The sequence below is a fragment of the Peromyscus maniculatus genome, chromosome 2, assembly GCF_049852395.1.
Source record: "Peromyscus maniculatus bairdii isolate BWxNUB_F1_BW_parent chromosome 2, HU_Pman_BW_mat_3.1, whole genome shotgun sequence".
NCBI lineage: Eukaryota > Metazoa > Chordata > Mammalia > Rodentia > Cricetidae > Peromyscus > Peromyscus maniculatus.
The window spans coordinates 31968807-31986175 of record NC_134853.1 but is presented as its reverse complement, the minus strand read 5'-3'; the positions used below and the strand labels follow the sequence as shown (position 1 = coordinate 31986175).

Here is a 17369-nt window from a genome sequence, read left to right as displayed (position 1 = left end):
TACTTTCACTCTTATTCCATGGCTGGCTGTGTGGCTGGCATCCTCCTCTCCTTGTTCTTTTGCTCTTTCTTCTTTGTCTCCCAGATTTATCCTTCTTTTGTTATATCTGACTTCCAGTCCCACCTATCCTTTCTCCTGCCTCACTATTGGACATTCAGGTCTTTATTAGACTATCAGGTATTTTAGACAGGCAAAATGACACAGCTTTGCAGAGTTAAACAAATGCAACATAAAATAATACAACACATCTTTGCATTATTAAGCAAATGTTCCACAGCACAAACAAATGTAACACATCTTAAAATAATATTCTACAATACACAGCAATGCTCCAGAGGCCAAGTGGAATACGAAGGTTTTAAGAGGAAGAGAAGAAGTATGCTCCAAGTGGGCACCAAGATGGACAGGAGGAGGACAGTGAAGAGAATGTAATGGACTTCTCTTATGCTCAGTGGCCCTGACATCATTGTTTCCGTGGGTTTGTTGAAGACATGCATCAGAATGGAGCTGCGTCAAGAGAACATGGGAGGCTAGAGGGAGGAGGAAGTAACTCCTTCAAAAAGGCTAGCTGTAACAGGAGCCAGAACATGTGTCTACAGATGTGGGGGAGGTGAGAGCCCAGGGAAAAGTCTTCATGATGAGATAGTACACCATGTTTCTCAGGAGATGCAAAGACCCAGAAGAAAGGGAAAATCTGATGACAAGAGAGGACACAAACCACATGAAGTCTTCTAACAGGTGAGAAGGGAGGGGGCAGGATAGTTCATACCTGTCAATGGATGGGTACAAGGTATCAGGACAATTGTGTGAGAGGGTAGAGTCTCTGGACACTTTTATTTTCTTATACCCAAAATTCATAACTTGAGATTGAGAACTGGGAATGAAATACCAGAGGCAGGAAAAATAGTGGGGGCGGTGTGCATAAGATGGACCTCAATAGCTTATCAGATCTTACAGATTTTCATTTAAAGATCAGCATTCAAGAAAATTTATAGCAGTTTGATGCTGAAAGTAGTATATAAGCTTTTTAAATCAGAATATGTGAATATAATTACTATTTAACATAAAATGTATGCTGGGTTAATATGTGAAGTCTGAGAACTTGGTAAGAAAATCCTTATATCTCCTCCCTCAGATGGCAAGTCATTTATTTTTAAGAACCAACCTCAATCGATAAAGACATCTGTGAGAATGTTCTTTTCAGAAAATAGCACATCAATAAAATAATGTGCTAGCATGCATTGATTAGGATAAGATTCCCAGGCTAATGAGGGCTCACATGGAAGCTGTGATAGATCATCCTTGCTTGATGGACATACACGTCAGATAATTCCACTAACTTGTCAAGTCTGCAGTAAGTTCACCCAGCACACCGAGCCACAGGAAAGGAAGTCCCATGTCAGTAATCCGTCCTAGCCACACATCCTTCCTTCCTCTGGCTATTCACAACCAGCTTCTCTGCTTAACCCTCAGCTTACTGCAAGTTTGGTTATAGTGAGTTAACTTCCAAGACCATGAATACTGATAGTTGGCTGAACAGAAGCAATGTCCCTGAGCTGAGGGAATTCCACAGAGACCACCTAGTGAACCCACTCTATCTGGAGTCTGCAGAGCCACCCAACAGAACTGAGGTCTCTGCAAATGCCAACCACAGTAATCCATCAACTCCTTCAGAGTCAGACTGGAAAGAGAAACACATACTACAATGCATGTGCCTGTCTGTCCCTTCTCCAGCCCCTGGCTCCTTCACTTTAGACGAGTATAAATACCAAAGTAACATAAAATTCTTAAGAACTCTGATAAATGAAACTAGCAGCATTTGTTTAGAATTGGAAATGTGTAGAATGCTTAGGTTTTTTGTTTTTTTCTTTTTTTTGGACAGTTTTATATCTATATATCACACAAGCCGGGCTGAGAATGAGCTTTTGTCACAGGACATTTCTGTCACATTCTGTGGATGGACTAATTCGCTCAAACTTCCTAAGGGACATGTCACATTGTACCTCAGAGCTACTAATGATTTGTGAAAGATAATGAAGTGAATTCAGTTAATAATTTAAGATTTTTGTGTTCACTGTTTAGAGAACTTGGTCAAAATTGAGTTTCAGAGATCAAAGAGTAAGATATAATGAGTGATACTTAAAAATATAGACACTGTAGTTTGTATTTGACTTGGTGTTGACTCTTTAAGATCTGTTGCGATATTGCAAAGAAATTGCTTAATTTGCTAACTGAGAATTGGAAAAGCCACAATGTAGTCCTTCTTACAAAATTTGTCTATTTTTATTTTTAAAACTCCTATAAATTTAAAGTTTCCTTTAAATTACTCTATTAAAATTTAATTTGCCATGCTCAACTTTTATTTTATGCCACATTAGTGTTAATATCAATAACATCTGTAGCATAATATCTTAGAGATTAAAAAGTACTGCCTGAGGCCCACATCTCAAATTCCTCCTGTGAAAGAAAACCGCACATACAGAGATCACTACATTCCAGAGACTCCAGTAACCATGATTAAAATCACATACAGAGAAAACTTGGAAAGTACAAATTAATTTGCCATAATTAACATTTGCACAACCATTTTCACTCCAGTTAATGGGCTTTCCATAATCAAAGGACTTGATATTAATCACAAAACACATCACTTATCTGGACATTCTAAATCTTTTGGTGATAAACTTTCTCTCTCAATAGCAACTTAGTTTCTCAACAATACCCAAGTAGTTTACCAAAACCACACAGTTGCTATGCATTATACCTGGTATGTACCAAGGACAAGGGAAAGTTATTTGTATCAATTGTTTTACAAATTTGATTTAGGTAAATTTAACTAATGAAATTGAATGAATTACTTTCTAATGGGATAGAAAGACTCTGAGCAGCTGGATCTCGTGGCCTCCACCTTCATTTAAGAGTGAGACATGCTGTCCTCCTATAGACACGACACTAGCTGTGAGGGTCACACCCAAGGGGATACTGTCTGCTTCTCCTGGGTCCACTAACTTCTGTAGCTCTCTACCCATGGCTCCCAGGCTGCCTGGTCATCTCCTTCGGTGCAGGCCAAGGTACCAGGGATGGCTCGAGTCCTGAGGCGGAGGACACTGCTTGATGAAGTTCCAGCTAAACTTCATCAAGAGATTTGATCAAAGGCGGGAGGCTTCTGTTTTTGCTTTTAGGAGTTCTTTGCATAATGGTGAGTTTTCTGCTTATCCAGCCCCCCAGGAAATATATTCATGTTCCTGAGGGAAAATTTTAAGACAAGAGGTCTTGGCCAGAAAGGAGAGTCACAAGAGTCTTCCTTGTGCCCCAAGGACTGTGGTACCAGTAGGGTGGATTCTGAGAAACGTCATGCTCAGCTCTGGATACAAGATGTCACAAGTATATCCATTGCCCTCTAATGAAGCCCTATACAAGGGTCTTCCTTTCTGGGAGCATATAAAAGAACAGGTCCCTACTATAAAACTAAGGAACAGAAAAATGCCAGTTGAGTGCTTACTATGACATATTTTATAAAGCTTGCATTTTAGAAAACATCAAATGATTCTACACGGAACTTAGTTAAGGTAAAAATAATTTCAGATTGTCTAACATATTGAAACCACATAAGGAGGTAGCCTAGACATAGGCTGTAAAAAAAAATAGAAGGTCCTATACCCTGCAGACCCTGAGAAATTTGTAACTTCCTGATTTGACAGCCACTGTCCACAGGTGTTGTTTTAGATAAGACTGCCCTGTACTTTACTTTTTCACCCTGGACATTTTTTTTCTTTTCAAGACAGGGTTTCTCCATGTAGTTTTGGTGCCTGTTTTGGATTTCACTCTGTAGCCCAGGCTGGCCTTGAACTCAGAGACCGGCCTGCCTCTGCCTCCCGAGTGCTGGGGTTAAAGGCGTGTGCCACCACTGCCCGACTTTACCCTGGAAATTTAATGAGGAAGTAAAAAAGGACCCCAGGCTCTGATGCTTGCCAAATGACTTGTGTAATCAATATGCTATATAAATAAATGGTCTCTGGCTGAGGGAGAGAGCTGCTGAACCCTCAGATGTGCGGCCATCCCTCCCCCCCTCCCCCACCACCACCAACTTCACACCTCCTCTCTGGGGCCTGAACCCTGGTGAAGCTGGACTTCAGTCCTCCTTCTCCTCCACGAAGTTTACTACTTGACATCATTTTTTTTTCTACCAGCTCTGACTTTACTCTTGAGATCCATAAATGTAGTGGTCTCCTTGACACACCATATGAATACCTGATAACCACTGCAATTGCAAATTTCAGCTCAACTGCTGTTCTGCTTGGTCAGTAACTGGCATTATCTTCTCCTCAGCTATTCAGGACAAACCAGGAGTCTGGTCAATTCTTTTTCTCTGACCCTTCCATCTGAAGTCCTTTCTAATCTATCCCTTAGCCCCATCCATGGCCAGGTCACAGTCCACGGCACCAGCATCTCAGGCAGCCACACTGTGACAGCTGCCTACATTCTGTGCATCTGATTCTGCTCTCATAATCCATTTTCCAACTGGCAACCAGAGCAATCTTTACAAAAGGCCACCAGATGGTCACCTTCATGAGTAATAGCCTCCAAAGGCTCCCCCGGCACGGAAAACGAGAGCTGCGAGGAGCTGTTGGCCTCCCTGTCTGTCCCCTGGCCCAGCAGGCCTCTCTTTCTGTTCGGGTTTCTGATGCCAACAGAGCTGCCCCGAATCCTGGCCTGTGTCTGTCTGTCCCCTCTACCAGGACAGCTCCTGCATGACCCTGACACGTCTCAGCTCCCAGCTCCTCGAGGAAAGCGCAGTCTGTTCCGCCAGCTTCACTCACATCCTGCAGCCGAGACTCTTCAGAAGTGTGTTTGTAGATCCCATAGTCTCCTCTGCTCCTGCTTACGGCATGCATTGTGAGGTAATGTGTTCTGATTGCTTATTTGTAATACCTTGTAAGATTCAAAAATATGTTCATTTATAAAAAACTACCCAAGGCTTTACTCAAGCATTGTCTCCCTGGTGAGCCTTTTCTCTGCCACCCTGTCCATCGCAGTGACCCCTCCCATGTCCAGTGGCTGTTCCCTACTTCCTTTTTATTCTCCTCACAGCCGCCACTGGCAAGTCCATGCATGGTACTCCTTGTCTTATGCAGCCTCTCTCCTTCACAATGGGCTTTGGGAGTCCATGTTTGGAGGGACCTCTCTCCAATCCCAGCAGAGGCTGACACACAGTGGCTCTCACTACCTGTCTTTAGAGTCAGTAGCTCTCAGTTGTTCCTTATGTTATACGGGAAACAGTTTCAAGTTGTCTGCCTATTATAACAACTGACACCTCAGAAATGTCTAGGGCTTGCTGTCGGAGACAGGGCAAAGGAGCAAATACACCTAGATATGCAAGCCATGCAGTGCAGAGCCTGGCCTTTCTCTGACCTTACCCCACAGGAGGGGACATCTTTTGCCTTGGTCACCCAAGGGCTAGATGCTCAGCAATTAGAAGCCATTCCTACAGCCCTGTCCACACTAGGCAATCCTGGACTTAGAACTCTACCTCACCTTGCTTTTCTCATGGAAAGCCTCCAAAGATCATGCTAAACCTCCCTTCATTTGCCATCTTCTCATGTGGCAGAGCATGGGGCCTCAGCTTCCTATCGTAAGGTCAGGAATACAGCAAACTCCTATGTCCAGCCATGTTTGTGTCCATAGCTGACTGACTATCAAACAAATGCAAAACAGGAGCTGGATGAAGAGGTGAGCCTGGCCACACCTGTGTCAGGAGCTGGATGAAGAGGTGAGCCTGGCTAAGCCTGTGACAGGAGCTGGATGAAGAGGTGAGCCTGGCTAAGCCTGTGACAGGAGCTGGATGAAGAGGTGAGCCTGGCTAAGCCTGTGACAGGAGCTGGATGAAGAGGTGTACATGGCCAAGCCTGTGACAGGAGTTGGATGAAGAGGTGAGCCTGGCCACACCTGTGACAGGAGCTGGATGAAGAGGTAAACATGGCCACACCTGTGACAGGAGCTGGATGAAGAGGAGAGCCTGGCCACGCCTGTGACAGGAGCTGGATGAAGAGGAGAGCCTGGCCAAGCCTGTGACAGGAGCTGGATGCAGAGGTGAACATGGCCACGCCTGTGACAGGAGCTGGATGAAGAGGTGAGCATGGCCACGCCTGTGACAGGAGCTGAGAGATGATAAAACTCAGAAGAGGAGATGGTGGAGAAAGAATGACGAGGGAGATTGTGGCTGGTAAGAAATGAGTGAAGTCAAAGAAGCTGCCAAGAAGCAAAGTGCCATCCATGTCACATATTTAAAAGGTCTCTAAAAGGCAGACTTATTATCACCAGTCACACAACGGAGCCTAAAAGCTTCAAAGAGCCCGAAATGAAAACCATGAGAAAATTCGAATGGAAGGGACGTAGGGTGACAGAGGACCCATGGCAAAGGTGTCCATTTGCAACACCAGAGACAAGTCATCTGGATGCCACTAGACTGGACAGATACAGTATTGAAAGCTACCTCAATTAAAATGGCGTGTTTTCCCTGGGTGGATATATATACTTGGGAAATGACCAAGAAATTAGAAAGCAAATGTGAAAGAGTGAAAAATCTGATAACACAGAATATGTGAACGCCAGGCAAGTGTTCTGAGATGGGCCCAAGGTACCTGTGCTTTGCCGTATCTCGCTCGTGGACTCTGAGGGTACTTGCGAACCAGTTCTTCAAACGCATTCATTGCTTCCTCAATTTTACCCTGTTAGAGAGGAACAACTCCGTAAATATAACCCCAGTGAATAATTAGCTTTGTTAAAACAAAGCTGTGTCAAGCACAAACATAAAACTGTATGAGTATATCTTAATTTTTAAAATGAGGTGAGCTGAAAATGATGAAACATGAATTTTGCTGACGATAACCACATTGTCCTCAATCTCTAGTGTCCCCACATGTTTTCCTAATGAAGACATTTAAGTTACACATGGGGACAAACAACACTGGCAGAAGGATGCCTCAGGCCCGTTGGAGGCAATGATGTCACCACAGCTTGGAAGTGCCTGAAAGGATGAAGAATAAACAAGAAGGCCGTCAGGGCCACTTGGCCAGGGCATTGGTCTCCGGTAGAAGTCAAGGTTGATTTGGCTCACCCGGCTGTGTGGAACACATGGCTGCCTCTGTGGCATGCATGAGCTCATGCCGCCTTCTCTACGGTTCTTTAAAAATAAATACCATCAGTGTCCTATGGGGGAGGTAAGAAATTACTGCAAATTTCATAGCTGGAGAACTGAAGGCTGAAACTGGTTTTGTGATATTGGAATCAAGTGCTAAGTGTACCACTAACAGACCTAAAGGCTCCAGGGAAGAATCTGTTCATGCCACTCTGGCTCCTGACGCTGCCGGCATTCCCTGGCCTGTGGCTGCCTCGCTCCGCTCTCCTGTCTTCACAGAGCCCTCTTTTACATCTGTCTGTCTTGTCCTCCATCTGGACCAAATCTCCGTTTACCTTTCTAGGAAGGACACATTCATGTACTTTCCAGACAGCCCATGAAAATCACACCTAGAAAGAGGTTTCCAAGGCGACACTTAGGGGTCCCAGGAAACAGGGTTATCTTTTGAGGGGGGTCAATGTTCAGTCCACCAGTGTGGGCCTTAGTTTCCTATGGATGTGGGACCACACCCCCATAAATCTGGTGGCTTAAAACAAGAGAAATTTGTTCTCTCAAGGTTCTGGGCAAGTAGATATCAAAATTACTTTTTCTTGGCTGAAATAAAGATTCTGCCAAGACGATGCTTTCTCCAGCGGGAAGTCCACCCCTTTCTTCACTTGTCCCTTGACGTGTGGCAACACCAGTCCTATCCCCACAGCTTCTCTTCTCTGTGTGTGCCACCTCCTGAATCAAATTCCCCTTTTAAGGAAACATGGCTACACTTAGGGACCACATAGAGAATCCAGCATAACTTGTCTCAGTCCTTAATGTAATCACATTTGAAGGACCTTTTCTCCAACTAATGAAACTTGTACGGGTTCTGGGGATTAGCATTTGGTCATCTCTTGGTGGACCATTTCAGCTTCTATCATATCCAAAATGGTATTGCCAAAGCCCCTTTCATGGCATTGTACTAGTGTACCACTAACAGACCAAAACCACAGGTGCACAAGATTCATAACAAATTTTACAGCACATCATTCCTCCTCGGGAACTTATCCTTTGGATCGCCTCAAGCAACAGGCTGTGTGGCTTTCATAGGGAATCGTCATACGTGCTCACACATGAGCTGACTATAACATAAGTGTGTCTGGTTTTAGTCAGCTTCTCTCCCTCAAGATCTTTCCTAGCTACTAATACTGCTATTCAATACTTATTCTGATTTGAAAAGCATATGGTATTTATAAGTAACTACCTAAAAATGAGCTGTCCCTCAATGCAGCTTACTTTTATATATAGACAGCTCTGGAGAGATGTATACATGGGCCACAGTTTTGGTGTGAAGCCAGTGGGCAATGCTAAAGGACATTCTGACTGCAGAATCCACCTGAGTGATGTGGGATCATCAGGACCCTTCACGATCCACCTGCATCGACAGTAGAGCATGTGCCTATGGGCTCAGTGCAGACAGCTATTATGCTAAACAACATATTCCAGTCTGCTTCTGTTTCTCTGATTCTGCCTGCATGGAACTGGAGGTGACATCATCTGTAGCATGATTTAGAGGCTGAGGTGTGACCTTCCATGTGCTCATCTACTGTGGCTCTGTTTAATGTATTACCACCACCATCTCCTACCAAAAAACCCAAAACAAACAAACCACCACCAACAACAACCAAGAGTGCAAACCTCCCTTAAAACCTTTCATTTATAATACCACTATAGTAACAATCCCATTAAAATATAATACCTTTACAATAAATAATTCCAAAAAGCGAAGGAATATATTTTATTAGGTTATTATCAAATCTAGGTTAAATCTACCCCTGTGGGGGTAGATAAAGAGAAGTTTTAAATAACACATGTTATTTTAAAAAATCCAGTGATTCAGAGACAACAAGATGATTCAGTAGGCTAAGGCACTTGTCACCAAGCCTGAGAATCCAAATTTGATGCTGGGAACCCACACAGCAGGAGAGAACAGATGCCCGCACATTGTTCTCAGATCCCCACGTGTACAGCACAGCATGTGTGTACTCACATATGTGAATATACACACATTATATGCACATCAGTGAATCAAGAAGTGTACTTGTCAAGCTTTGGAACTTAGACTATTCAAATGTCATCTGATTTCATACAAGTTTGGATATAACAAAACACAAGCACATGCTTCCGCACAGTGCAGCATTTGGATGTGAGAAATGGATGAAGCCGCTCTAGCTTCCGGGCACCTTGGCTCCATCCTCAACTATTCCTGTATACTGAACTGTATCCTTTGGAAATACTAGCTATAAAGACAGTCATAAACAAGACTTAATTATGTTGATGCTTTTGCCACAACGTATCTTGAGAGCAGATGTGGCTGCTTGTCCTTCCTCCTTAATTTGCCCTCTTACAGACTCACAGTGCTCCTGAAGGAAAACACCATAATTTCTCCAAATGAGCAAGGCTGGAGAACACACTGTGGATGGTGCCAGCACTTTAAATCCCACTGACTTATGAGCTCCTTGGTAACTCAGTCTGTTTATCATTCATTAGAACCACAGGAAACTCCTTTTTAAAGTCCTTTTATGTTTCAGCCCAAACGTCACCTTTAACTACAGCCTCCCCATGTTTACATGCATGATCCAGAGCAGAGAATGTGGAGGAAACACAATGAGATGAAAGAAAACGTCCCTGCTACATTTGGATTAAGAAATACAACGCCGCCCCCCAACCCTAACACACACACACATACAAAAAAAAACAAAACAAAAAAACAAACAAACAAACAAAAACCCCTAAGCAAACGACATCAACTACAAAACATAGATGGCTTTGCTTAATGAAGGGAAACAAGACAGATGCAGAAATCATTTTATCTGTCCAAACCCTAGGTGCAGTGAACAACCACCATCTCCAGCATCCTCTAGAGTTACCGTGTTCATCTGTTGGTGACCAGGGTTGACCAAACCTCAGCTGTGGAGTCTTGTCTAATGCTGATCACAGAGGCCTCCTTCTTTTGCTGCTTCCAATTGACAGGTGAGAAGCGCAGACTTAGCCCACTTCCACCCTTAACTTGCACATTTTTTTCCTAGCTGGCTCCCTGAATGCATCCCTTTAGCTCACTTCTCTGCAGCGAATGGCTGCTCCATAGAAAAGCACAAGAAAGAAAAACTAATGACCACTACAGACTATGAATTTAAATATAGTCTAATGAAATTTCTAAGAAAAGCAAGCAGATAATTAATTAATATCCCAACTACAATATAATAAACATATTGTGGACTATATTATTCTTATATTACATGACTGTGGCCAGGCTAAAAGAGATAAGATTTCAATATGATGTCAATTCATTGTTTTCAAAAGCTGAAGCATGTAGTGATAATGTAGAACATTCCAATTACTTAATGACAGAGCAAGTGAGAAGAACACGAAGCCTGTGTCATTTGATGGCCACAGGTGCTGGACTTGAGACATCTTGTGTCTGTTCTGAGGTCTACGGAATTGACTGGTGGTCAACTGGCAGTTGGCAGTGGTAATATTTCTTTTAATTTGAGTTTTACAAAAAGCAGGAGGGATTTGGGACTAACACATATGGTATTTATTTTATAAACAAGGAAACTGAAGCCTACAATGGCCGAGTAGCTGCAGAATCAATGTAATCAGAACTGGACAGAAGTGGGCTGACGCTAGGCGAGGTCCTGCTGGCCATTCTCTTCCAATGTGGCCTTTGGGTACAGTTCTACCCCACGGGACTCGGTTCACACAGAAATGTGCTGAGGTGTGTGGGAAGACCATGGGTTATTTCTTTTATGTTTATTATTGTTGCTGTTGCCATTGTTACTGCACTTTTCACAAACCTGAAATCCCCAAGATTTTAATGACGAAACCATTGCACATTTTTGTGCAAGACAAAAACCTCAACCTACCCTTTTCCGGAGCCTTTCTGCAGCATCAAGTTCAGCCTTAATTGTTTTATCGAATTTGTTCAGAAGTTTAGGCTTCTTTTTCTTAACTGAAAGAGAGAGAGAGAAAGAGGTTTTCCATTTGATTTGCTTTTTGTCAAGGCAATTATTAAAAATAAGGCTGAGAAGCCAGGTTTTGCTAGTTCGCTTTCAACCACTGAGCCGGTAAGACCCAGGAAAACACTGCCGTCCTGCAGGTCATCCTGCACTTCATGGTTCAGATAATTCTCTTTGTATAAATGTAAGGCAGACATCATTTTGAAGAAGTCAGTGAACTTTTCCAACGGTGTATACTCACTTCCTAATTCTCCTGGGACTCAATATCTCCCCAATGTTGCCAGCCCATCTGGTGACCTGGGTCCACCAGCTTCGTCCTTACTGCTGTCACTGCTTCGGGATGCCAGGATGCAGACTCACGCTTGACAGCAAAACCTACGACAGGAAGTCACCACTACCCCATAGTCTACACTTCTGCTAAATGTGAATACTGCAGCCTCCCTCCTTATCCTTAGCACCCTTTCTTATGCCAATTTCTCCATGAAAATGGCTTCTCTTACATTTCTCAGTTGAAAACTCCCCTATGCTTTCACTCAGAGCCATGTGGCTGGTACAACCTCCCGCTACTGTTTAGTTTGCGAGCTCTCTCCCCGCCCACTCCTTCTCCCTGAGGCTTCCATCTTCTGCCCAGCCTCTTCTCTCCTCCACCATGAACATGTCTCCTAGATGGTTCTCCCCCATATGACTCCTATTAGCATATTTATCCCTGAAGTTACGTAGCCCAAATTGCAGGCTCCTGTAGGGTGGCACCATGTCTTAAACCAAAGCTGAGTGTTATCATTTATTTAGCAAGTGGTCTGGGGTCCTATGCAAACCAAAGCCCTTCTCCTCAAAGGGCATCCCACTCTGCAGGAGTCAGGGCAGGGCCTGCTGGTGCACACTGGGTAGTGCCCTGCAATACTCAGGGGCATCCAATTCCCTGGGAACCCACTTGGTCAAAGGCAGAGGCTTGAAGGGTAAAGCAGAAGCTTCCAGATAGAGAAGAGGACTCGATCCCAGAAATGTGATGCAACAGGATAAGCGAGAACAATCCAAAGATGGATTCATTTTTTATATTAATATTATAGACTTATTAACCTTCACCTTGCTCTGAGACAAAGCAAGAGAGACTGCTCCCTAGGGTCCACACATGCACCCACATGCCCTCGTCCTCTGCCTGAGAAATCAATCTTTTCTCTGCCTCACTTTTTGATGTTCTTGGGGTCCATCAGCATGTAATAATGCTAAAGTCATTTTACAGCAGATCAACCAATCCATCCAAACCCCAGCCTCCCCACGTCTGCTCAGCCTTCCCTCTCCATGACCTCACAGTGGCATTTCACCTCCTCCCCTCTCAGCACTCTGGCTTTCTCACCTAACACATGGGGAAACACAGGCCTTCCAGAGGGGAGAGTTCAGCGGTTAATGGTTGGTGGCAAGTCTGAGGCCCAACTCTATCACGGCTAACGACATACAAATACAAATATATATATATATATGTGTGTGTGTGTATTTATGTATGTATGCGTATGTGTGTATATATATATGTGTGTGTGTGTGTATTTATGTATGTATGCGTATGTGTGTGTATATATATGTGTGTGTGTATTTATGTATGTATGCGTATGTGTGTGTATATATATGTGTGTGTGTATTTATGTATGTATGTGTATGTGTGTATATATATGTGTGTGTGTGTGTATTTATGTATGTATGCGTATGTGTGTATATATATATATATGTGTGTGTGTGTGTATTTATGTATGTATGCATATGTGTGTGTATATATATATGTGTGTGTGTGTATTTATGTATGTATGTGTATGTGTGTATATATATGTGTGTGTGTGTATTTATGTATGTATGCGTATGTGTGTATATATATATGTGTGTGTGTGTATTTATGTATGTATGCGTATGTGTGTATATATGTGTGTGTGTGTGTATTTATGTATGTATGCGTATGTGTGTATATATATATATATGTGTGTGTGTATTTATGTATGTATGCGTATGTGTGTATGTATATATATGTGTGTGTGTATTTATGTATGTATTCGTATGTGTGTATATATATATGTGTGTGTGTGTATTTATGTATGCGTATGTGTGTATATATATATATATGTGTGTATTTATGTATGTATGCGTATGTGTGTGTATATATATATATATATATATATATATATATATATATAAATGCCATTTCGGGTTCTAAACCCGAGTCTCACTTTCTTGCTTTAAAATGGGGGCAGGGGGTGAGAATTAAGTCAATGCTACGCATGAACCACTTAGCACAAGCCCCAAGGAGCCCTTCCTGAGTCTTCTGCTGTTAAAGCCGACATCCCCACAGCCCACCTGCTCTTTTCCAGCTTGCTTTTTTTTTTTTCAACATAATGATTTTTTATTGATTATTTGGGGATTTCACACCCTGCATCCCAATCACACTCACTTCCCAGTCCTCCCAGGTCTCCCCTCTCCTGTGACTTTCCCCAAATGAGGATGAAGATGAAGAGGAGGAGGAAGAGGAGGAGGAGGAGGAGGAGGAGGAGGAGGAGGAGGAGGAGGACACAGGCCCAATTTCTGTTGCCTATATCACACTGGAGCATGGTCAAGCTCTCAGTTGCCACCCCTTTAAAGAAAACTGAGTCCTTCCCCACCCACAGCCCTGCCAGGAGCCCTCAATTCTGGAGAGCTATACACTTCAGCATCCTTATCACAGTTTTTAAGGTTATCTTCAACGGCTTCCTGTCTAGGCTGTTAATCTTGGGGTGGGGTGGTGGTGGCAGGGGTTGTCACCAAAGCCTTCTATGTCTCTCATTTTCAACTGTAAGTCTGCAGTCATCAATGCTACCAAGGACATCCACATGGTCTCCAGGGTCAGCATATGCCACAGATCTCAACAGGGTCTCTGGTGGCAGTACAGACCGCAGACATCATCAGGGCCTTCTGCCGAAGCACAGGCCATGGACACCATCATAGTGCTCAGCAGCAGCACAGGTCAAGAACATCAACACAGCTTCAGGGCAGCACTGACCAAGGACATCAATACGGTTCCCAGGAAAGACAGGCCCATGAACACCAACACGGCCTCAGGTGGCAGTACACGCCACCCACATCAGCATGGCCCCCAACAGCATGGCCCAGGGATATCAACATGGCCTCAGGTGGCAGTATAGACCGTGGATATTCGTATGGCCTTTGGTGGTAACACAGGCCACAGACATCAAAACAGCCCCAGGCTGCAGTAGACCGTGGACCCAGACATGGCCCTGTGTGGTTCCTTCTTGTTTCACTAGACCTAGTTCTTCCTGCTTCATCTGCTCCTGCTCCCAGCAATGGTTTTTTCCAGTGCACTGCTGGGTCCCCTACTTTTCATCCCTGTTCTTTGGCCTCTCCGTGAGCTCCATAGCTTCTCCCCTCTGCTGGACCCTTTGGTGACATGTCTCTGGGGGTCAGTCTTCGGCAGCCCATGGGGCCTTTATAGCTTAATTTTCACACCGACTAATAATTATTTATTTAGCTATTTATTTATTTTGCATTGCATGTCTACAAACACAGACAGCTCAATCTCAGTAGACAAGAAACAGAGTCCCTTACTCCTCACACCCCGTAATGGCCTGACTTTAGAGAATTCCACCCTGCCTACCAGAGACCCTCATCAGCAACTTGGTCAGAGTGGGTAAGTAAAACAAGAGCAAATGAGGGACAGGTAAATACAGCCAAGGAAAACCGCTGGCTCTTAGCATCTCTCTCTGAGCACCTCACCAGGCTTTGCACACGTGGTTGCTACCCTCAGTCGTCTTCCCACACACAAGGAACTAACTTCACTGATGAGACTGCTAAGGTGGCAAAGGGGTTAGTCACCTTACCTCTCTCCTCCTCTCACCCAAACGGAAGGAATGGGATGCTTATTTGTTGATTTCCAAGAGAAAAGTTGCCTGAAAACCCTTAGCCTCCTGCCTCTCCACAGGACAGAGGATATGAGTTACTGGTAAAGGATATGCCTGTGTGTCTGAGTCTTAACCCTTCATCGCCTCCCAGAACATGTGTATGGAGCTAGGTTGGCGGCCTGAAAGGAGGACAAACATAAATTAGACAGGATGGTTCAGAAGAGTGCAAGCCTAGGGAGCTGCCTGACCTCAAGCACGGGGTGGTCTCAGAAGAGGGCAGCCTTGGTGGAGTTCAACAACTCATGGAGGAGGCTCCCACCCTGAGGAACTAGAGCTACTCCCTACCCAGGGTGGGCGAGTATGCCCACTTCTGGGGCCCAGCGTTAGGGCATCTGTTATTCTTTATGATGCAAGCCTCATCTTTCAATCATCACTCCTCAGAAATAAAGCTGAAACTTTAAATATTTTAAAGCTCATTCTTTAGACAGTGAAAATAACTTCTATGATCTTTATTTGGCTTGTTTTCTTCCCCTTCTCACCTCTATTTACTCCTAGTTTTCTTGTTGCTGAAAACCTTAAAAACGAGATTGAAAAGACTGCCAACTAGTGGGACTTCTCAGCATCCCACTGTGTGTCAGTACATACACTGCCACAGAAATGAAACCAGTTCTGGGTGTGGAGCGGTGGTGGCTGGAGGTCCTGTTGTATTGTCTCAGTGAAGATGTACATCTCATGTGTCTGCAGAGTGACAGCGGGGCCTCCAGGAAAGCCTGTGTGAACCTGACTGCAGGCTTTACTGCAGGTCTTGGAGGTTTTTCCAATGTGTCCTTTGTGTCACCAGGCATGAAGTTCGAGTTAATATGAGATTTACTTAGGAGAAAAAAAATTATTGGCAGTTTAGGACACCCAGAACAGTCTACATTAAAATTAAATGCCCACTGAAGAGTCACATGGAAGTACCCTCGTGCCACATTTCCATAACAGCACAAAAATAGACAAAATATCAAAACCTCACAGCATCTACTGCCAAGAAAGTAGCCTGCCCATTTTTCATTCTGAAGTCCAAGTTTCATCCTATCACAGCTATTTTTATTTTTAAATGTTTATAAACACACAGAAGCTTCAACAGTTGTAAAAGTTCACCCCTTCCTTATTTTGAGGCAAATGAACAAGCTGTAGGAATGATGAGTCCCAGTTCCTGTCATAACAGGACTTGGCAAACTTGCTTATACTTCTGTACCTCAGTTTCCTTATTTACAAGTGAGAGCTTTGGGCTGGTTCTCCTGAGATCTCTTTGCCTCTGATTTTCCTTGATTTAAATAATGAGAACAGAGTTCATTCCTCACCCCCCATGCTCTAGGGATTAGATTAAACTCAAAGACTAACACATGCTAGAAACATGCTCTCCCACTGAGCTATATTCCTACTTCCCTTTTTACTATTTTGAGGCAAGGTTTCATTAACTTTCCAAAAGCTAGATCTGAACTCATTCTAGACCCTAGGCATGTCTGGATTTTGTAATCCTCCTGCCTTAGCTGCCTAAGTAGCTACGATTATAGACCTATACCACCAAGCCCAGCCTCCGAGCCTTCCAAAGTCGACACCTAGGGACTGGGAAGGATGGTTAATTTTTGTTGAATTTGGATAACTTAAGATGACTCACGAGGACTCTGTCTACATTATAGTGAAGACTTCTGTTTTTTTAATCTTTGTCAATACAAATCTTTTCCCAAAAGTACAAAGAAAGAAGAGGAGACAGTCCCAGTTCAAAGCCTTGCTTCGCTTGCTATGCTGCAGTTGAAGTATAAAGACAGATAAAATGGAAAAGTACAGGCATGGGCAGGGCACTAACATTAGATACTTAGCCTTCAGAGAAATTCATCATGACTCCTTTAATTCCCCTTTAGGCCACGGAAGATGTTCCAGAGTGTGGTACATGGGAGAAGCTGGCCACTGACAAAATACCCAGAATCCTCACATTTAATTTGATCTGCTCCACTCAAGCAAAACAATTTTCCCAACAAAACACACAAAAAACTAAGTTTCTATGCCTATAGAGCCATATTATTCGGAGGATCTTCCAAATGCAGCTTGTTCAAGCTACTGCATTATTCAGAATAATCTTGTAGATCCCAGAACATCCAAAACAAAGCCCAAATTCCTTGAAATGTCAACCAAATGCCAAATCCTCCCCATGGGAAATGACACCATGTGTTGGGAGAACATATACAAGGCTCCCATGTGGACACTGACTACTTTATTTTGCATTAGTCACCAAGGAGAGAAAATTCAAAATCTTTACCTTCTAAAATATTATGGTTGTGTTTGGAATTCAACAGACAATTTCACAAAGAAGCTAGAGTCTCATGT

The 17369-nt window shown here is 43.5% G+C and overlaps 1 protein-coding gene across 18 annotated transcripts in view; it reads right to left on the bottom strand.

The window, feature by feature from the left end:
• The window catches only part of Asph (aspartate beta-hydroxylase), a 230008-nt gene that overhangs the window by 64116 nt on the left and 148523 nt on the right, over positions 1-17369 (bottom strand). For all 18 annotated transcript variants that reach the window (XM_042270857.2, XM_076563917.1, XM_076563922.1 and 15 more), the window contains 2 exons: positions 11035-11120; positions 6642-6728 (listed from right to left, as the gene is read on the bottom strand). In XM_042270857.2, the coding sequence (XP_042126791.2) occupies positions 6642-6728; positions 11035-11120 (173 nt within the window). The remainder of the gene's footprint in view (positions 1-6641; positions 6729-11034; positions 11121-17369) is intronic.